The following is a 22,562-nucleotide window of genomic DNA, read 5'->3' as shown; positions in this document are numbered from 1 at the left end:
TCGATTGCTTTAACCACTGCGCCACCCTAACACATGCCCTATACTCCACTTCCCTGCCACACCTCCCTGAATATAGACCCTCCGAGAGTTTCTTAGATTAAATGAGATAAAATATACATAACCAAACCAAACCCAAACCCAATGCCGTCGAGTCAACTCATAGCAACCCTATAGGACAGAGTAGAACTGCCTCATAGAGTTTGCAAGGAGCGCCTGGCAGATCTGAACTGCCAACCCTTTGGTTAGTAGCTGTAGCACTTAGCCACTACGCCACCAGGGTTTCTAAAATATACATAGAAGTAAAAAATACATTAAAAAAAAAAAAAAATGAAGACAGCTAAATTCCCGAAGCCTAATAAGAACCCCAAAAAGTAAATGCCAGATATATTTCTTTTTCTAAACTTGCTTTAGGCCAAGAGCCAGAAAGCTTTTTCTTAAAGGCACAAATAGCATTTTAGACTTTGTGAGCCAAGAGGCAAAATCTAGGATATAATGTAGATGCTTATATACCAATTTAAAATGTAACCACTTAAAAACGTAAAAACCAGTCTTACCTGGATGGCTATTAAAAAAGAAAAAAAACAGGTAGCAAACCAGATTTGGCCTACAAGCCCCTGTTTGCTGACCCTTGCTCTAAGCTATGGTCATTAACGATAATTACATGCTTGGTTTTAAAAGGGCTGTGAAAAGAAATAAAAACAAACCACAAATAGTGAATCTAAAATGTATGGCCTGTGTGTGTCAAAAACCATTGTCATGGACCAAATTGAGTCCCCCCAAAATATCTGTCAACTTGGCTAGGCCATAATTCCCTTGTATGATTGTCTGCCATTTTATCTTCTGATGTGATTTCCCTGTATGTTGTAAACCCTACCACTATGATGTAATAAGATGGATCAGTGGCAGTCATATTGATGAGGTCTACGAGATTAGGTAGCGTCTTAAGCCAATCTCTTTTGAGATATAAAAACGTGAGCAGAGAGACATGGGCACCTCATACCACCAAGAAAGTAGTGCCGGGGGCAGAGCGCATCCTTTATACCTGAGGTTCCTGTACAAAGGTGCTCCCAGGCCAAGGGAAGACTGATGACAAGGACCTTCCTCCAGAGTTGACAGAGAGAAGAAAGACTTCCCCTGGATTGGACACCCTGAATTCAGCCTTATAGCCTACCGGACTGTAAGAGAATAAACTTGTTTGTTAAAGTCATCCACTTGTGGTATTTCTGTTATGGCAGCACTGGACGACTAAGCCGACTATCAAAATTTCAGAAAATGTAACCTCATATTTATGCAGTGCTTTTGTCTTCTCAAGGTCCCTCGGTGGCCCAAGCAGTTTGCCATCAGTTATTAACCTAAAGATTGCCAGTTCGAACCCACCCAGCAGTGCTACACATGAAAGGCCTGGTGATCCATTTCTGTAAAAATTATTGTAATTAGCTACCACCAAGTCGATTCCAACTCATGGTGACCTCATGTGCTAAAGAGAACTGCTCCATAGGGTTTTCTTGGCTATAAACTGAATGGAAGCAAATCGCCAGGCCCTTCCTCTGCGGTTATTGCTGACAATAGTTCTACTCCAACACATGGGGATGCCATGAGGCAGAATCTACTCAGTGACAATGGATTTTGTCTTCTCAAGGCAAAAAAATGAGTCTCTGAAAGCAGGGATCATCCCATGTGGGTGTTCTTCTTTCTCTCTCTCAGTGCCTATCACAGTGCTGAATGCACAGCAAGCTCTTAAATTCTTACAGAATGAATGTTGCAGTCGACACGTTACGAGGTCCTGGTTATCGGCCTAATAACAGTTGTAGTGCTTCTGTGTTACCTCCTAGTACACTATGTAGTGCCTGTGGTCTTAAAACCTTGCGAATGGCCATTCAAGGTACAACAATTGGTCTCTATTCACCTGGAGCAACGGGGGAAGAAGGAGAGTCAGGTATAAGGAGGAAATGGAATGTGTGGCTAACTCCACAGCATTGAGCAGAGAGCCCACATATGCCCACCTCCCTCAGAGCTCGGAAAGGGCCAGCCCACCATCCGCGTGCCTAAAGCACCGCTGCTCCGCTCTGCATGGCGGGCCTCCAGGCCATAGTGGCTATGACAGGCACCACACTGTACACGTTCTCCGAGTATAACTGGCCAGTGCACCATGCTGGGCACACAGCTGGGCCTCCCAGGTGTCCCCTTAACCAGCTCCACCTTACTCCATCTGCTGGGCCCTCCATGCTGTACAGCCCAGGGGCATCACAGCACCTCTCTGGCTTTGTTTCCCCTATCTTCCACGTGTGGGATTTCACCATTGCAGTGGTTCTTGACCTTTTGGTGGCTGGAAAGGAGGTGGGAAGTCTTAGATTCCTGACCTCTGCATGTCCATATGGTTTCAGGGGTTGCGTGGGGAACTTCGCACTTGGGTTTCCCTAAGCAACCTCTTTCCAACCCTTGGGCCCCAGGCTCGCTCTCAGCACATCCTGAGTGGCACTTCCCCCTTGTGCCCCGAGGCAGGGGCCTCACAACTGGTAGGTGGGGTTGACAAGTCCGGTGAGGAGGTGATGGGGGAATGATGCATCTGGGCCCAGCGCCATCCTACCCACACCCCCAATCCACCCTTGCCTTGGCTGAGGAGGGTTTAAAACCTAGCAGAAATATGGCCCAGTGGTACAACGTAGATTTTTTTAGTTCAGAGTTTACAATAAAGTATTTAACTGGTCTCAAAGATTTTACAGACCAGAATCTTCTGAGTATTTTACGTTCCATCCACCAGGCACTCCTTGGAAACTCTATGGGGCAGTTCTACTCTGTCCTATGCAGTTGCTACAAGTCAGAATAGACTTAATGGCTACATGTTTGGTTTTGTTTTTTTTTTTTCCCTGTAGGTGGAGAAGGTATACACAATGGTTCATAATAACGAATAGGTGCTACTTTGCTACAAGCATTAAAACATTATTATTATTTTGCATTGTTAAAGATGTTTTAGTGTATCTGGAAGTGTTTCTTTAACGTTTTTTATGCATAGAAAGGTACACTATATACAATACAAACATTTGACTAACCAATGTTAGATACGAACCGTACCTAACTGTTCCAATTCACAGACAAACTCAAAGATAGACTTAGGAACGGCACTCATCAGAAATCCCGGGACTGCCTGTATAGGACCATGTCATCTGAAAGTAGAAATTATTTTACTTTTTCCTTTATGATTTGGATGCTTTTTTTTCTCCTTGTATAATTGCTCTGGCTAGAACTTCCAATGCAACGCTGAACAGCAGTGGTGGAAGTGGTATTCTTGTCTTGCTCCTGATGTTGGGGGGAAACTGTTCATTATATCTTTTACCACTGAGTATAATATTAGCCGCAGGTTTTTCATAAATGGTCTTTATCGTATTGAGTAATACTCTCTCTATTCCTATTTTACTGACTGCTTTTATCATTGAAGAGATTTACCATTTATTTTTTACATGAATTTTGTCCCCAAAACTACAATGCTTTAACTATTATAGCTCAAAATATCTTTTCATTTTTAGTAGGTCAAGTTCCTCCTCATTCTTCATCTTTTCCCAAAATTTCTAAGTTACTCTCATCCACCCCACCCAAAGGTGCCTTGGAAGACAGGCCTGGCACTCTGCCTCAGAAAGGTCACAGCCCTGAAAGCCTAATAAGCAGTCCTACTCTGCACACACGGGGTTGCCATGAGTCAGAGTCAACTTGATGGCAACTACTTAGGTTTCTTTTTTCAGTTGAAATTTTGGAATCATTTGGTCACATTCCAAATGATGTATCTGTGTTTTACTTACAAACACATTTTAGAACTATCTTTATGTGAAACTAACAAAGATACTATTTTTTTTAAATGATAACTACTTGCAAGACTGATGAAAGAAAATCATTCTCTGTAACTACAAAGCCAGAAAGATGCTATTTATCCACCACGAGATTTTTTTAATCGCTGTGTTAAGAGAAAAGCGAGAATGTTTTTAACATTGCTTCACTAGTTTATAAGACTATGCTGGCAAAAGAACAGCAAGAAAGAAACTCTGATACACTGAGAGAAGGGAATGTGCCCCAGGCATCCTGGAAAACAATTAGGCCATACATCGGAAAACTCCGACACAAAAGTTTTCTAGCCTTTGGCTCATTAATTTCACTGCTGGGAATCTATCCGAGGAAAATAATCAGAGGTAGATTTCAGTATTTATGTACAAGAAATTCATTGTGGCATTGTTTAGGGAAAAAAAAACCCTAAATTTGTAACACTGAGGTAATGGGGTAAATAAATAAGGGTTCATCCATATGACAAGTTAGCTGCTGAAAGACAACTGATTTGTGAAGTATTGTTAGTAACACATAAAATGTTCCTGATATAATATTATTGGGGGGGGGTAGGATTGTAAATATGTATTCAGTGCTACCCAAATGCAGTATGTAAAAAATAAATACACACACACCAGAAACACATTTGCTGGCGAATATAATAGTTAGGAGCATGGGCTTTAGAAACGAACCAACCTGGTTCAAATCCCAGCTGTGCCACCTTCCAGCTGTGTAACTTTGGGCAAGTTAGCTAACTCTCTGTGCTTCAGAATGCCCACCTGGAAAATGAGGATAATAGTACCTACCTTACAGAGTTGAACTGGCAATTAAATGAGATAATTCATGCAGACAGCTAAGCACCATTGCTGGCCCACTGCAAGCACTCAATAACTACTAGCATCATCAGCACAGAAAACCAACATGAGGAAACACATCAAAATGCTAACAGGGGTCAAATCTGAGTAGTGGCAGCCAAGCTCTTAACCACTGAGCCACCAGGGCTCCAGCAGAGGTCCAGTCTGTTCAATTTTCTCCTTTACATTCTTGTTTTTCCAAATTTTCTACAATATGTACTACGTCATCAGAAAGGAAAATGCCTTATAAAAAAAGACTGTTTGATTAATCGGCAGTATTTGCAAAGGACAACAGTGGATGAATGCAGGAAGGGGACAACATGTCAATCAGCGAGTGAGCAATGCCTCTTAGCCCCTTTCCACCAAGTCTCAGTTCTCTGGAGCCAACACCCTCCCTCCAGAAGCCACTACTCACAGGCGCAGTTCCTCTGAAGCCGTCCTCTCCAGTGTTGCTCACAGGAAACTCGCCCTGCCAAATGTTGGCATAATGTTGACCTTTTGGCTGCAATTTGTTGCCCCAGGGGAAAAGTCTGTCAGAAGAGACACAGGCATCAGCCTGTCAAACAGGCACAGGCCTCTGGATTAAAGCCAAGTGAAGGAATGTAATGAAAGAGAGAACACTGCTAGCTTGTTCTGAGTTAGTTTTAATTCCAAATACGTAAATAAATAAAACTTTTAATGAATTTTTTTTTAAACTTCCGTATGCCAGCTCCTGTCAAGTTCACAACAACCTTAGTCTCTCCGAAGTACTCAGGAGGCCTGAAATCAATTGCAGATTTAAAAGAAGGCCTGACAGAAGTCTGGGAAAGTAGACATCATTTTGGACTTATATGGTAGCATGATCAAGCACCATCGTACCACGTTTTTGTTTTTATAAAGACTTCACTATTTTAAGGAGCCTTTCCTAGAAGATATGACCCACACAGGAGCTTTCTGCCTCACAGTTCTAGAAGCAGAGAAAAATCGCTGCTTCAGAAGACGCCTAAAATAAGAAAATGCTAAAAGCAAGGCAGCCTGCCAAGTAGCTCTAAGGAGTCATAGATAATAACAGGGAGTTCAATTGCTCAAAATGGCTTTGGACTGGAGGAAGCCCACTTCGTCAGACACTTGGCTCTGAGGGGCTCTGGGGGGCTGGTGACCTATTCCTCAGGGTCTCCTAAGTAACTCTGTGGAAATGACGAAAACCCACTAAGAAAAAAAAAATTTATTATTATGCTTTTTTAATCAACTTTCTAACCTAAGTAGGTTTCAAAGTTTTAGAAAAAGTTCGACACATTGTTAGGCAAGATGAGGACCTGCAAGTACCTATTTTCCAGGCCTCCTCGGCAGCTGTATTCCCATTCAGCTTCTGTGGGCAACCGCTTTCCGGCCCACGTGCAGTAGGCCACCGCGTCATTCCAGGAGACATGGAGGACTGGGTGATCCGGCCTGGGGAAAAGGGAATGCAGAGTGAAGAGAGGCACAAACTGCAACAAGAAATAGAAACCAGCTTTGGCAAAGCTCCAATAAAATCATCCTCAAGTCTATTCATGACACCTAGCTCCTGGTTTAGAGCTCAAGTCCCAGCCAGGCCACATCCGTCACCCTCCACCAAGGACTTCTGATATCACAGGCTCCTAAATGTACTATATAATTCCTTTTGGAACTAGACTCAAAACATTCCTTCACTCTGCAGACTTGGATTCCCACAAAATTTCAGTCAGTGTGGTAGATATGGAGATGAAGCGTGCAAATCCCCCCTTGAAGGAAGCGTGGCTCCAGCTGTTCTAAGTGCTGTCAGTGTAAGCGTCCAGCTCCTTCAGAGCTCCCCACAGCTGCAGAGAGCCGCCTCTGAGCTACCAATGACTAATCACAGCGGGGGCATAAAGGCCCAGCCATTTCAGCTCTGAGCGGGACAATGCTGATGGGACATAAACACCCCCGAGTTCACTCTGGGTTTGGCTGAAACTCTGTCAAGCCTGCATGGCAGTTTGACTTCCCTCTCTGCCCCATCTACTTCTTCCACTAGTGTTGTTGTTGTTTGATACCGTCGAGTTGATTTTGACTCATAGGGACCGCATGTAACAGAGTAGAACCGCCTCATAGGGTTTTCTTGGTGTAGTCTTTACAGGAGCAGATCATCAGGTCTTTTTCCCAGGGAGCGGCTGGGTGGGTTGGAACCGCCAAACTTTTCATTAGCAACCGAGCACTTGACTGTTGTACCACCAGGGTGGATCCCTAATAAATATTCTGCACACCAAACTCTATCTTGGCATCTGTTTCCAGAGAACAGTCTGTGCCACCAGAGATCAGACAGCTATATTTGCCTCATGCTAACAAGATTCCAAGTAAATCTTTTCTTTCCTGAAGGTATGGAGGCGTGGGCAAGGTTGAGGGAATTTTTGAGGATAAGGGGATGTACAAACTTGGCTAGCACTACCCATTGCTGTCGAGTCAACTCTGACTCATAGAGACCCTAAAGGACAGGGTAGAACTGCCCCATGGAGTTTCCAAGGTGGATTCGAACTGCCAACTTTTTGGTTAGCAGCTGTAGCCTTTAACCAGTATGCCTAGCTAACACTACAAAAAAAAAAAAAAAAAAAAAACCCACTGCCATCGAGTCGATTCCAACTCGTAGCGACCAAGTGGCATTAAATTGGAGCCCTGGTGGTGCAGCGGGTTAAGCGCTCGGCTGCTAACAGAAACGTCAGTGGTTCAAACCCACCAGCTGCTCCACTAGAGGAAAATGAGGCAGTCTGCTTCCTTAAAAATTCATAGCCTCAGAAACCCTATGGGGCACTACCACTCTGTCCTATAGGATCACTATGAGTTGGAATCGACTCAATGGCAATACGTTTGGTTTGGTTTGGTTTAGGTAACACTGATTTAATTCCTGGTTCACATTTTTTTTCCCAAGTGCACTATACATTTCTACCCATTTCTTCCACATCTTTGTATTCCCCAGAGCAATGACACCAGAACTTTCATTTACTCTTTCAACAATTGTTTACAAAATCGCTACTATGCGCTAGTCACTGTTTCCAGCACTTATGAGAAGTACACTTTTCTGAGAAGATTTGGCGTTTATGAGGAATAAAACACATTCCCCTCAAGGTTTTCCTTCTCACTTAGCCTTTCCCCTCTATTATTAAATTCAGGAAATAAGACATTGATTGGGAGCTAAGAGACCCAGTCAAACTACAGTACCCAAGAATACTATGAATTTGTCCCTCACAGTCTATTTCCAAAATACCCCCAGTCACCGATCCCATAGTAGGCGTGGAGACTGCCAACTCGGCACCGAAAGATCGCTGACACTTGTGAAAGCACTATATCCCTAAAGCTGAACTTCATGGACTTCCAGCTCCGTGATAACGAGAACAATAACCAGGAGTATTGTCAAAAGTAGAGGCTCAAAAATCCCATCTGAAAAACTAGGTTAGGAGAGCAGCTTTCTTGGGCTGTTGAGTCCTCAACCCCAACCTTTCTCATCTCCAGGGCTTCCAGTGCTACTCTATTTTTGCTTGAGATAATTATTTCCTTGCCACCCTGGAGATTCGCTGACTGACTTGCCGCTCTGTGGTTTTTCCATCCGCTAAAGTATGTCAGTCCAGGACTCAAGATAATGTGAACCCGAAACCCGAGGACTGGGCTTTTGTAGTGACCGCCTGGCAGAATACAACTACTATCCCTAAGAACAGTCTTTTTCCTCATAATGATCTGCTTATAAGAGACCAGATCATTGGCTGTAACAAAGGTGCCATGAGATCTGTAACAGGCCTATCAAAATTTGGCTGGGGGGGGGGCGGGGGTGGGGTCCAGGGGGACAACTCAAAGATGTAACTCTCACGGGTCAAATGAGAAAGGAAAGCAGTCACTTAGTAAGAGCATTCTATGAACTAGGCACAGTGTTTGGGTCTTTACATGTATTTTTCCTTGTCATTTTATTTTCTTACCAACCAATCTCCATTTGTCATCCTCAGCATTTCACAAATGAAGATATGGAGCCATTGAGTTCCATTTCAACAGCATAGGAAGCATGTCAACTGGGGAAAGAAACACCTGCCTCACCTGTGTAGAACAGTAGAGTCGGGACCTTCTGGGTGTCTCCAGTTAGCGCCTTTAACAGGTAACCACCAGGGAGCAGCTGCCACCTCAAAGCAACCCAAAACATGCCAATGTTAGCTACAAAGACTGTAGAAAGACACTGATTCCGGTATGTAAAGTAAAAACCTCACTGTCTGGTCTTCAATTTCCATTTGAACTACTAAACAAATCCCTGCACTAGAATATCAAAAATCAAGATATATATTGTTTAAGGGCACTCCGAAATCTGAGATGCTTGGCATGACTAAAATGGCTTACACAAGATCTGACTTAGACTCCATTTTGTCCTAAGCTCTGCTTCTGTTTCTGAGGTGATTCATGACTGTAGGTGGGTAAACATGGGACAGGCAGCTTGTCCTCAGAAATAATGTGGTTGAAAGTAGATTAACCAGTATGCAGAAAGGTGTTTACAGAAGGAATTTGCCTGGCCATGTCTGTCTTATACAAAGAACTTGCCTGGGCATGTTCTTAATGATTTACTAAAAACAGCCAATCAGAAGAACTTACTAAGCTAGCGAATCAGAATATTCTTCACTGTTAGTTCTTGATATTTTAATATCTAAGCCCTGTGTGGCCTCTGACTAGCAGAGCACTTTGTAATTGCCTGGTTGCCCTATGCTACCCCAATTCACAAATCGCTCCATCCCTCAACCTCTTTTGCTTTTACTTTAAGTAGGCTCCATGATTTTGCTCTATGACAATATATACACACACACACAAAAAAAATTGTGCAAATGAATGTTTAACAAAAAGTTAAACAAAAAAATCTTTAAACAGAAAAAATTATTTTTATTTTACCATAAAACACCAAACTAAAACTTAAAATTATTTTTATTATGCCATAAAACACCAGAGTGGTAAAATAAATCTATATTGAAATGGTATATATCTCCAAGAATTTTAAAAAGATATACTGCTAGTTGATCCTCTATAATCTCCAAGAAGTGAGAGACAAGTAGTACTGCTCCTATTTAAAAGACAGGGAACCAAATCTAACCTTACAATTAAGTGCCAGGCTGAAGGTCAACCAAGGTGGATGGGGATCAGGGTGAAGTACAGGATAAAATGCCAGGTGTATGTTTTCAAAGGACTCTGGTTTATTTCTGGCTCCAACATCAGCTGTGTGGCCCTGGTAAGTTCCCTGCTTGTCTGGCCCCTCAGAGTCCTCACCTGGGAAATGAGACCAGCCACTACCTGCCTCACCTCGTTCAGACCACCACAAAAACCAAAATCCATTGCCATCAAGTCAATTCTGAAGGTCAAATTACATAAAACTTGAAAGTGCCCAACAAACTACTACTAGGATCTTAGCTCCTACTTTATGGTTCTGTCTACAGAATGACAATAGCAAGTGGTCCTCGTTTAACGGACAGTTAAGAGCACTGGCTTTGGAGCCAGTCAAAACTAGATTTGACCCCTGAAAACCAAAAAAGCCACTGGCATCCAGCTGATTCCAACTCATCACGATCCTGTAGGGCAGAGCAGAGCTGCCCCATAGGGTTTCCAAGGCTGTAAATCTTTTACAGAAGCAGACTGCCACATATTTCTCCAGCAGAGTGGCTGGTGAGTTTGAGCCTTTTAGCAGCTGAGTACTTTAACCACTGCGCCAACGGGGCGGCTCCGGTAAGTCTTCTTAAAACCAAACAATAGTTCAGTTTAACTAGTAAAGAATGTCTGCCTTGAGCATTATGCTCTTTTAAGAACTATTTATATGGGATCAAACTAATAGCAACTCAAAAAGATAGACAGGAACCTTAAGAGGCAGTGAGTTTATGTTAATGGAGGAGGAACAACTCAGAAAAGGAGGGTGAGAATGGTTGCAGCACAACGTGAATATTGTAATCGACATCACTGAATTGTACATGCAGAAATTGTTGAATTGGTGTATGTTCTGCTGTTGTATATTCTCAACAACAACAAAAATAAAATAAACTATAAAAACACAAAGAACTAGATTTGAATTGTGCCTTTCCCATTCACCCTGTGACCCTTGGCAACTGATTTAACCTTCCCATGCCTGTTTGTTGATGAAGAGAATAATAACATCTATTTCATGGGCATAACACGAAGGAAATATACATGAAGGATTTTCAATTATGCCCAACACTTAGCAATCACTCAGCAAAGGGAACGAGTCTCAACCGTGGCCTCACGACAACCAGTCATGAAGAAAGCAATGCAAACTAATAATCATTGTTGCTGATAACTCTTGAGGCAGAAGTTTACAAAAGATCCTTCTAGTATAAACTAGAGCAGACTCAAGGTTATCCCCTTGACAGTGTCACTCTCAATCATTTGCATCATTTGTATCCTGATGAGCTTGGGTGATAGGTGATGAGCAAGGGGGATGGGATCCAGCTAATAACCCCCGCAATCACTGAAGAAACCCAACTCCACTCTTGTTCCTCTTCTTTTTTCCACTTCAACACACTCAAAACATTCATGGCAACTCAATCATTATCTGATGAAAGAAACCAATTTTTTTTTTTTTTTCAGTTACACAAAAGAGGCATTATGTCCTTAAATAATACTACCTCAAGGTGTTTTATTTTACAGAAAGCAGGAGTGATGACAGGCATGGCTTCTTTCTATTTTATTTGGGGCACTGGAGAAACTTTAACCTAGGGATGGTCTTACTGGCTGAACTGCTCCATGCTTCGGTGGCACTGACAGGTAATTCATTCAATGTCAAGGGAAGACGTGCACAGAAAGCTCAGGTCATCCCACTCTCAGGGAAATCTTCAGTTCACTCACTCAACTCTACCCCACCCCCAACGCTGGTAAGATAGGCTCCACTACCACCAGATGGTTTTTTTGCTTAAATTAAAAAATAAATAAATAAAACAAAAATTAAAAATGACAAAAAGCTAATCTTTGTTGAATCTGAGTGGTAGATACCAGGATGCCTTTTTATGGGCTTTTTTATGTTTGGAAACATTTAATCATTAACAATTAAAGCCAAAAAAAAAAATCACTATTTATTTTTTTATTATTAATGAGCCTTTGGGTAGTTTCCAGTTTGGGGCTCTGCTAGGAACATTCTTAGGCATTCGTGGCTTTTGGTAAACATACATATGCGTTTCTACTCTTTGCACACCCTGAAGTCTCACAGCTGGATCACAGGGTACGCATGTGCTCAGCTTTAGTAGACGGCCAAACTCGAGCTTTAACACCACAAGTCCTCCAAGGCTTCTGTGAGGTATGGAACCCCCTTGCAGTAGGGGCGGATTATCCAATAGGCAAGGTAAGCACAGTGTTTACCTTCCTTACCAGGTCATCTGTAGTGAACAATTTCACATGGGCTTCCCTTGTGAAACCGTTCACTACAGATTAGTAAGTAGGCACAAGTAAGTGCGGGCTTACCTTGCTTACTGGGTCATCTACCCATCAGGGATTGTAAATTTGAAAAAAGGCTTTGTTTCTGTAGGAAAGTGCTGTAGGGCTGGGAGAGAGACAGATGCCAGCCATAGCTAGAAGCAGAATCTTTGCTGTGGTGAAAAAATGTGAAACTGTTCACTATAGGTGATCTGGTAAGCAAGGTAAGCACTGTGCTTATCTTGCCTATTGGCTAATCCACCCCTGCCTTGCAGTAAACAATTTGGCCTTTGGTCCTGGGGCCTGTGAGCTGGACCACACCTGAGGCCAATGAGTAGAGGCTGACCAGACCAAGAGAGGCCATCTGAGAGCCTGATGTAACTAAACCTCAGGAGGCCTGATATAACCTATTGTGGCCATGTGGTGAAGCCAATAAAGGCCTTGGAAGATAGAGGCTCAGTAGGGTTTCCAGGGTAGTGAGAGGGAACATCTGCTCTCAAGAGAGTGAGCAAGTACCCTGGGGGTATGCAAGCTCTGCAGGCGACTCCTATATGTTTGTATTCTTTCTTCTTCTACAAAAAGGTACTGCTTTCCCCAGAGTTTGTAAGTCATTCCAACAGATTACTAGACCTAAGAAACAGAGAAGGGGCCAGTATCCACTGACCTGGCCCCAGGCGAATGGGAATAAGACAGAGGAAGGATGGCGCTGGCAGCTGGGATCTAAACTAACCAGGGAAAGGAAGCTGAGATTTCCACAGGATACAGTAGGCGTGTGAAGTGGGATTTACTCTGCACCACAAATATGGCATGAGAAGTGGATGATCTCAGCCTCCCTGGACTGGCCTGATATAGCCTCCTACTCCTTCTTCAAAGGGGAGCTTACATGTAATTGGAGTAAATATAGGTGATCCTTGGCAGCTGCCCATCTCCTGTCCTTTTCCCCTCAATTCTGTCTGGCTATAAGTATTTACTGAGCACCTACTATATGCTGGACACTGAGCCTAGTTCCTGGAGGGGGTCTGCAATCCCCAGGAATCCTCATGATTGAAGACAGTTGGCACACTGCTAGTTTGTAAATGATTTATTTTACATGTAACAGTGAGTTAATTCTTTAGCTGTACAAAGTGTGGACCTAGTCACTGAATTTTCCTTCAAAAATGTCTCTAAAATTCAAATTGGTGCTACAGTTCTGGCTGCATTCCCTCCTGCGCAACACACACTTTGGCTCATTCTGGATACCTGCTTTCGTATCTCTCCCAGCATCTCCCTTTTCAGAAATCTTTCACTTTACCCTAGCAACCCACCCTAAACAAACCACTAGATTACTTGACTTAAAGTCACACAGCCACACAATATACGATCAACCTCAACGATATGCACAGAGAAAAAAGGAAGAGCACACGTACTCTGGCTACAGCATGCAGGAGGAAGGCCCTGGTAACTCTGTCCTTGAACAAGAGCCACAATCTTTGTTTTTTTTCCTAATTAATATCTGACACAGTAAGTCAGGATATATATGTTGCTATTGTTGTTGTATGCTGTAGAATCAATTCTGACTCATGGCAACCCCATGTATTACGGGGTAGAACAGCTGCATAAGGTTTTCTTGGCTATGATCTTTACAGAAGGTCTTCCTACCACAGAGCTGCTGGGTGGGTTCAAACTAGCAACCTTTCGGTTAGCAGCAGAGCACTTAACCATTGCACCACAAAACAAAACAGAAAAAACCCAAACCCATTGCTGTCGAGTAGATTCCAACTCACAGCGACCCTACAGGACAGAGTAGAACTGCCCCATACGGTTTCCAAGGGGTGCCTGGTGGATTGGAACTGCCGACCTTTGGGTTAGCAGCTGTAGCTCTTAATCGCTACACCACAGGGTCACTATGAGTTGGAATCAGCTGGACAGCAATGGGTGGGATTGCACCAGGAAGGCTCTTAAAGATATATAAAAAAAAAAAAACCCAGTGACAATACTATAATACTGTTTCTAGTAGCAAAAAATTACAAAATAACCCAACTGTCCTTGGTGACTATCCATACAAAAGAATATTATACTGTTATCAAAACATACTCTGACGACGAAATATTACATCATATATTGTTATATTATGTTATAAAGGTAAACTACAGAATAAAATCCTTATTTGATGCTTTTTCTTTAAAATATATACGTATGTATGTACATTAGCACAATAAGAGGGAAAAAAGCTAGAAGAATATACATGCACTTAACTATAGGGTTGCTATGAGTCGGAATCGACTTGATGGCAGTGGTTTTGGTTTTTTTTTTAAACAAAGGAAAAGGACTGGAAGAATAACATACTTTGTAGAATAAGCATGTATCACTTTACAGGTTTTCTCTACCTCAACACTATGGAGATTTGCAGACCGGTAATTCCTTGTTGTGGGGGCTGCCCGGTGCGTTACAGGATGTTTCGCAGCATCCCTGGCCTCTACTCACTGGATCACTCCCCCAAGTTGTAATAATAAAAAGTGTACCCAGACATTGCCAAATCCCTTGGATAGAGGAGCTGGGAGGGGAACCATCATCCTCAGTTGAGAATCACTGCATTATGATAATGAGGAAAAGAATAAAGATTACTATTCTTAACGTTAATATGTAGTTCACAGTAGTGTAGTCATTAAGAGTATGCAATTCTGGCGCAGGTTGCCTGAGTCTGAACAACAGCGCACCTTTATAAGCTGCATGATCTCAGGTATGTTATTTAACCTCCTTAGTCCTCAATTTCCTCCTCTGTAAAATGGGGATACCAAAATCCAAAATCAAACCCATTGCTGTTGCAACTCATGATATCCCCCCCTTATACAACAGAGTAGAGCTGCTCCACAGGATTTTCTTGGCTATAAACCTTACAAAAGCAGGTTTTCAGGCCTTTCTTCTGTGGTGCTGCTAGGTAGGTTCAAACTTCCAACCCTTAGGATAGTAGTCCAATACAAACTGTGTCACATAACCTAAAATGGAAATAATGATACTAAAAATATCCACTTCCTGGGGTGACTGTGAGGATTAAATAAGGAAATATATGTTAAGAGGGTAGAACAATGCCTGGTACAGAGTGAGAATTATACACATGTAAGCTATTATTGGAAACCCTGGTGATGTAGTGGTTAAGTGCTATGGCTGCTAACCAAAGGGTCAGCAGTTCGAATCCGCCAGGCACTCCTTGGCAACTCTATGGGGCAGTTCTACTCTGTCCTACAAGGTCACTATGAGTCAGAATCGACTCGACGGCACTGGGTTTGGTTTTTTTCTTAACCTATCATTACCATTACTTCATTACTATTTATATCACACATAATAATACCAATCATTTGTGTAATAATGTATAATAAATGATTGGTATTATTTATGTCAATCTAAGTTGCAATATTCTTTTGGAGCTTTCACAAGACATGTATTCTAATCAGTGAAAACCACAGTTAAGAGCTTGGCTGCTAACCAAAAGGTCAGCAGTTCGAATCTACCAGCCACTCGGTGGAAACCCTATGAGGCCACTCTACTCTGTCCTATAGGGTTGCTATGAGTCGGAATCGACTCGACAGCAATTTTTTGTTTTTTAATCCTTCTTCAAGGAGTCTTGGTGGTACAATGGTTAAACACTTGGCTGCTAACTGAAAGGTCAGTGGTTCAAACCCACAGTAGCTCTGCATGAAAAAAGACCTGGCTATATGCTCCCATAAAGATTAATGCCTAGGAAACCCTAAGGGGGAGTTCTATTCTGTCACATGGGGTTACCATGAGTCGGATTGACTCTACCGCACCCAACAACAATAACAACAATCCTTTTTCAGCTTGAGTCCCATCCACCTGCCAGTTTTCCCTTTTCGGAATACTAATAGGCTAAGAAAGCCTTACCCAGGGGTAAGAGGTCAAGGAAGTGTTTAGAGCAGGTGCCATTTCCAAAGAATTCCAAAGAACACACTGCCAGAACCATATGTAAACTAGCCCATTCCTGAAGTAAGCAACACCAGGAAGGTGTGGGAGGGGGTGAGGGTAAACTGAATGCAGGAAGGATCCACATTTGTTAACCCCATACTAGAGAAAAGGTAGGAGCCACAAGGAACCAAACCACACGCCCCTCTCAGAAGACAGACCCTAAGTCACCACTGTAAATGGAGTTAGAAAATACTGACAGATGAAGAGGAAGTAATCAAATCCAACCCACCACTGAGGACTGGCCAAGTTGCCCTCCTAGGAAAGTCATGATGTTTCCTGGACAAATAGAAGGCAAATCCCACCCAACGTCACTGGATGCCTTGCCTTTCCAAGTGTATTTCTTAACTCGAAGTTTTCAACAACTTGTTCTTGACCTTCTGGTTCTGTTTTCAAAGTAAATGCTCTTCTACTTTTCAGAATTTATGAAATAAACAACTTCTGAGAATCACAGATGAGTCAGTTCATCAAGGTTATACTGCAAATTATGACACCTCTAATTCCTTTTCTTATAGCTCACAGGTGGCACAAATGGTTTGCACTCAACTGCTAACCTAAAGGCTTAAAGATCTGCTTCTGTTAAGATTACAGCCAAGAAAACTCTTGAGAGCAGTTCTACTCTGTAACAAATGGGGTTGCCATGAGTTAGAGCTGACTCTACCGTAACTAACAACAATTCCTTTTTTTGAACAAGAATACTCTTCAGGGGTGTTTGTTTATAGGGTAGAAGCAGCAACACAAGCAGACTGACACCTAAGACAAATCCCATCCTAAAAAGAGAAATTTGAGGGGGATGTGGTTGTTACCTATATTTTTTCTGTTCAACTGAGAACACTTCCAGAGTTACCTATCCACCTCATTGCTGTCAAGTCGATTTCAGCTCATAGTGACCCTACAAAACAGAGTAGAACCGTCCCATAGGGTTTCCAAGGCTGAAAATCTTTACGGAAGCCAAATGCCATTTCTTTTTCCTGCAGAGTGGCTGGTGGGTTCGAACTGCAGACCTTTCAGTTAGCAGCTGAGCACTTAACCACTGTGCCACCAGGGCTCCTTTCCAGAGTAAGAGCATTTCCTTATGTTAAGAGGGAAAATGGCTTTAACATGACCTATTTCTAGTCAACCATCTCCATAGCAACCGTCTTGGGTTTAAGTTGAAACAGCTGTACCAGACAGCCAGTGACCAATTACAATGTAAATGGGATCCATGTGAGTGTTGACGGCCCCCTGAGAATGACTTCAAAAAGCAGAGACATCTTTTCCCACCTCTCCCAAGGGATATAACCAGACTTGTAGTAACAGCTTAAAGGAAAGAAAAGGGACAGATAACAAAGGTGACTTTATTCCCACCTTTCAGGTGGTAAATCATGCTGCTTCTTATACACACAGTCTGGGCTAAAACCAGCACAGGAAAAAAGACAGAACATTGGGTAGTTATACGTATTCAGTGTAAAGATGTCAAGTTCACAACTTTACAACTGCTCTCTTAAAAATTAAATGCAGTTAGATAAGTGAATTAAAAAGATGTACATTTCTTGAAAAAAAAAAGCATAGGATAAACATGACCGTTACCCACATAAAAACAGCCTGGGAGAATTTTTCAACTGGTACCAGAGAACAATAAAAAATTGCAGATATAGTCAAGATTCGTGAGTATAAATAAAACTTGAGGAGAGTCAAACAATTGAAGGAATTGGATGGAACAGGGAACACAAGTCCGAGTAGAAATCTCTTCCTTTAGCAACCAATACAAAAGTGGAAGGTAAGAACTAGGCTTGAACAGAGGATAAGAACAAATGCATCATCACACAGACTGGTAGTCAACTCTGACAGCTTATTTCATATGGAATTTTTTCAATCAATTACCTTGACTGCTTAATAAAATGAATGCATGACAGAAAAATGCATGCTTTTTCAATTAAAACCCCCTTGCTGTCGGGTTGATTCCAACTCATAGCGACCCCATAGGGCAGAGCAGAACTGCCCCATAGGGTTTCCAAGGAGCTCCTGAGGATTCAAACTGCCGACCTTTTGGTTAGCAGCCATAGCTCTTAACCACTACACCACCACGGTTTTCAATTAGGGTACAAATATTTCTGAAACTTGATGCAGATCTGAAATCTCTCAATACTTTTTGCTTCAGTTCTTAGTAAAATTCCTCATGCTATAATACATTGCATTCCCAAGGCACAGAATCAGTATACTCTAAACACTGCATGTCCTTGAGAGGAGTGGAAACCTTGCCTAGTCATTCATTATGGACAATGTGCCTAAATCGGCCTGAGAAATAGCTGGACTCAAATAACCCTTAAAGGTGAACCAATTCACCTCACCCTCAGCTGAGACCAGCATAAAGATGGGGATAAGGGAGTTGACTCAGGGCTTTTTTAAAAATTTTGATAGAAAAAATAAAACAGCTTCTTTTTTTATTGATTTCAAAAATAAGTTTTACTTCTTTGGGTTAAGAAGTGACAGGGTAATTGGTATAGCCTTTCTGGAAAGTATCCTGACAATACTCAGCAAAAGCCCTCATCGTACGCATACCCAGCAAGGAGGCTGCTTAAATCATTTATGTTGTTGTTAGGTGCCTGTCGGGTTGGCTCTGACTCACAGTGACCCTACATACAACAGAACCAAGACACTGCCTGGTCCTGTGCCATCCTCACAATTGTCGTTATGCTTGAGTCCAGCATTGCAGCCACTGTGTCAGTCCATCTCTTTGTGGGTTTACCTCTTTTTCACTGACCCTCTACCAAGCATGATGTCCTCCGCTAAGTACTTAAGACCAAGTCACACCACCCTTACTTCTAAGGAGCATTCCTGCTATACTGCTTCCAAGACAGATTTATTGGATCTTCTGGCAGTCCATGGTATTATCAAGACTCTTCGTCAACACCGTAATTCAAAGGCATCAATCCTTCTTAGATCTTCATTATTCATTGTCCAGCTTTCACATATGTATGAGGCAACTGAAAATACCACGGCTTGGGTCAGATACACCTCTGTCCTTAAAGTGATATCTTTGCTTTCTAAAACTTTAAAGAAGTCTTTTGCAGCAAATTTGCCCAATGTAGTATGTCGTTTGATTTGACTGCTGCTTCCGTGGGCACTTATTGTGGATCCAAGCAAGATGAAATCCTTGACAATTTTAATATCTTCTGTTTATCATGATGTTGCTCATTGGTCCAGCTGTGAGGATTTCTGTTGTCTTTATGTCAAGGTGTAATCCATACTGAAGGCTGCAGTCTTTGATCTTCATCAGTAAGTGCTTCAAGTCCTCTGCACTTGCAGCAAAAAAGGTTGTGTCATCTGCATATCGTAGGCTGTTACTGAGCCTTCTTCCAATCCCGATGCCACATTCTTCTCCGTATAGTCCAGCTTCTCGGATTATTTGCTCAGCATACAGATTGAATAGGTATGGTGAAAGGATACAACCCTGACGCACACCTTTCTTTAAACCACACACCATCCCCTTGCTCTGTTCAAACGACTGCTTCTTAGTCTAAGTATAGGTTCCTCAAAAGCACAGTTAAGTGTTCTGGAATTCCCATTCTCTTCAATGTTAACCATAATTTGTTACGATCCACACAGCTGAATGCCTTTGCACAGTCAATAAAACACAGTAAACATCTTTCTGGTATTCTCTGCTTTCAGCCAGGATCCATCAGACATCAGCAATGATATCCTTCGTTCCATATCCTCTTCTGAATCCAGCTTGAATTTCTGCCACTTCACTCTCGATGTACTGCTGCAGCCATTTTTTAATGATCTTCAGCAAAATTTTACTTGTGTGTGATATTAATGATATTATTCAGTAATTTCCGCATTCAAATGGATCACCTTTCTTTGGAATGGGTACAAATATGGATCTCTTCCAGTCAGTTGGCCAGGTAGCTGTCTTCCAAATTTCACGGCATACACGAGTGAGCCCTTCCAGTGCTGTATCCATTTGTTGAAACTTCTCAACTGGCATTCCAACAATTCCTGGAGCCTTGTTTTTCACCAACGTCTTCAGTGAAGTCTGGACTTCTTCCTTCAATACCATTGGCTCTTGATCATATGCTACCTCCTGAAATGGTTGAACATTGCCAGTTCTTTTTGGTACAGTGACTCTGTTTATTTCTTCCATCTTCTTTTGATGCTTCCTACGTCATTTGGTATTTTTCATGTAGAATCCTTCACTATTGCAACTTAGGCCTTGAATTTTTTCTTCAGTTCCTTCAGCTTGAGAAATGCCCAGCGTGTTCTTCCCTTTTGGTTTTCTAATTCCAGGTCTTTGCTAATATCATTATAATACTCACGCCGCCCTTTGAAATCTTCTGTTCAGCTCTTGTATTTCATCATTCTTCCTACTCTGCGTTCAAGGGCAACTTTCAGAGTCTCTTCTGACATCCACTTTGGTCTTTTCTTTCTTTCCTGTTTTCTAAATGACCTCTTGCTTTCTTCACATATGATGTCCTTGATGTCACTGCACAACTTGTCTGGCCTTTGGTCATCAGTGTTCAATGTGTCAAATCTATTCTTGAGATGGTTTCTAAATTCAGGTGGGATATACTCAAGGTTGTACTTTGGCTCTTGTGAACTTGTTCTAATTTTCTTCAGCTTCAACTTGAACTTGCATATGACCAATTGTGGTCTGTTTCACAGTCAGTCCCTGGCCTTGTACTCACCGATGATATCGAGGTTCTCCTAGTCTCTTTCCACAGATGTAGTCGATTTGATTCCTGTGTATTCCTACCTGGCAAGGTTCATGCATTTAGTCGCCATTTATGTTGTTGAAAAAAGGTATTTGCAATCACTGGTATAGCCATATGATGCAATACAACACAGTCATTAAAGATTACATGCAGAAAAAATATTTAGTTACTTAAATGTTCACCCTCTACTTCCAAACAATCAGCCACTGAAAACCCCATGGAGTACAGTTCCGTTGTGATGTACATAGGGTGGTCATGAGTTGGAGTTGACTCAACGGCAACTGAAGCCTGTAAGACCCTATATAACCCACCCCTTGCCTACTTCTCCACTCTAACCCTAGCCCCTATCACAGTCCCCCTTGTCCATCACGCTATTCATTGCTGCTCATGTGGGCCCCATTCATCATTTAGGCTTCAGCTCAAGTTTCACTTTCCCAACCACAGGATACCCCAATCACTTTCTACCTCATTGCTCTGTTTTATTTTAATCACTGGTGATTTATCATAAGAGTATCATAGTCAGTTGTAAGTTTACTTGTTTATGTTTCGTTTCTTACTATAATTATAAGCTCCACAAAAGCAAGGACTTCCATCTGGTTCACTCTTGTATCCACGGCACTTAGAACACTGCCCAGCCCATAGAATATAATGGATAAACATTTGTTTAATGAATAAATTCAACTATTCCTTAGGTTTCCGAATCTGTCCCCACCCTGGGTGATCTGCTTTTGGATAAACATCAATTTTCGATATAACCTTTCAGTGGCAGATCCTTTTGTAAAGAAATACAGAATCACCTCCTAGCTTATGGGTTTTAAGCGTGTATCTGTAGCAAGAAAAGTACAGACTGGATCTCAGGTATTCAGCTCTGCCCAGAATTTGGGCAAGGCATTTGCTCTTCCTGGACCATGGCTGCCTCATCTATAAGAAAACCAACCAAACCCATTGCCGTTGACTCGATTCCAACTCACAGCGACCCTACTGGACAGGGTAGAACTGCCCCATATGGTTTCCAAGGAGCAGCAGGTGAATTCAAACTGCTGACCCTTTGGTTAGCAGCCAAACTCTTAACCACTACACCACCAGGGTTTCCTCATCTGTAAGAGAAAGGGGTTTTTGCCAGATGGTTTTGAAAGTTTCACCCATTCCAAATTCTCACTTTTATGTAAGTTTCTCTTAAAACTGGACATACGCTATATATGACTACCTACCCAACAGTCTATCTCTCTGTCACCACAGAGAAGTTTTAGGAAATAAATCCCAGCATTTGGGGGGGGGGGGGGGCGGGATGAGTAGAGGAAGTCCAAACCATTTTATTTCTTAATCCAAGTTAGGCCTCAAAAAACCATGACTTGAAAAGAAATTTAAGGACACCTTCAACAGATATTTCATATCTGAGCCCTGGAACTCCACACATGCCTCACATACATTTACTCTGATCAGGTGCCTTATCTTGGAGCAGGCTGGAGAAAAAAAATGTGCCCTGTTATCCACTAAACCGAGTTCTCACCCTCCAGGGTTATCATGTTTTGCTTCCTGAGCCTATGCCATATACACTGATTCCTAAGTCCAGCTGACAATCACTCTTTTCAAAAAAAGACACAAAAGACAGTTGTGTGCCAGTGTTCCCTTCTTATCTACTTAGCCAGCCCTGGACTGACCTTCCTGAATAATAGTTACTGTGACCACCTCAACTCTGATGCCCAGACTTGTGTCCTCCCACCAAGCAAAAGCGATTCTCCAACATGACGTGGGTCATACCAGGTCTCGGCCCCATACCTTTCAAATATTAAATGCTCCAGAAGATGATACTCAATCGGCATTCTTTAATTTTCTGGCAAATATT

At 42.2% G+C, this 22,562-nt stretch overlaps 1 protein-coding gene across 4 annotated transcripts in view; it reads right to left on the bottom strand.

Annotated features, from left to right (window-relative positions):
• SUMF1 (sulfatase modifying factor 1) overlaps positions 1-22,562 on the bottom strand; it is a 137,975-nt gene that overhangs the window by 78,930 nt on the left and 36,483 nt on the right. For all 4 annotated transcript variants that reach the window (XM_010590031.3, XM_003409988.4, XM_064274998.1 and 1 more), the window contains 3 exons: positions 8,715-8,797; positions 5,970-6,092; positions 5,080-5,194 (listed from right to left, as the gene is read on the bottom strand). In XM_010590031.3, the coding sequence (XP_010588333.2) occupies positions 5,080-5,194; positions 5,970-6,092; positions 8,715-8,797 (321 nt within the window). The remainder of the gene's footprint in view (positions 1-5,079; positions 5,195-5,969; positions 6,093-8,714; positions 8,798-22,562) is intronic.

Source organism: Loxodonta africana, chromosome 22, assembly GCF_030014295.1.
Source record: "Loxodonta africana isolate mLoxAfr1 chromosome 22, mLoxAfr1.hap2, whole genome shotgun sequence".
NCBI lineage: Eukaryota > Metazoa > Chordata > Mammalia > Proboscidea > Elephantidae > Loxodonta > Loxodonta africana.
Note: the sequence above shows the minus strand (reverse complement) of the source record. Positions and strands in the feature narration are given on the sequence as shown.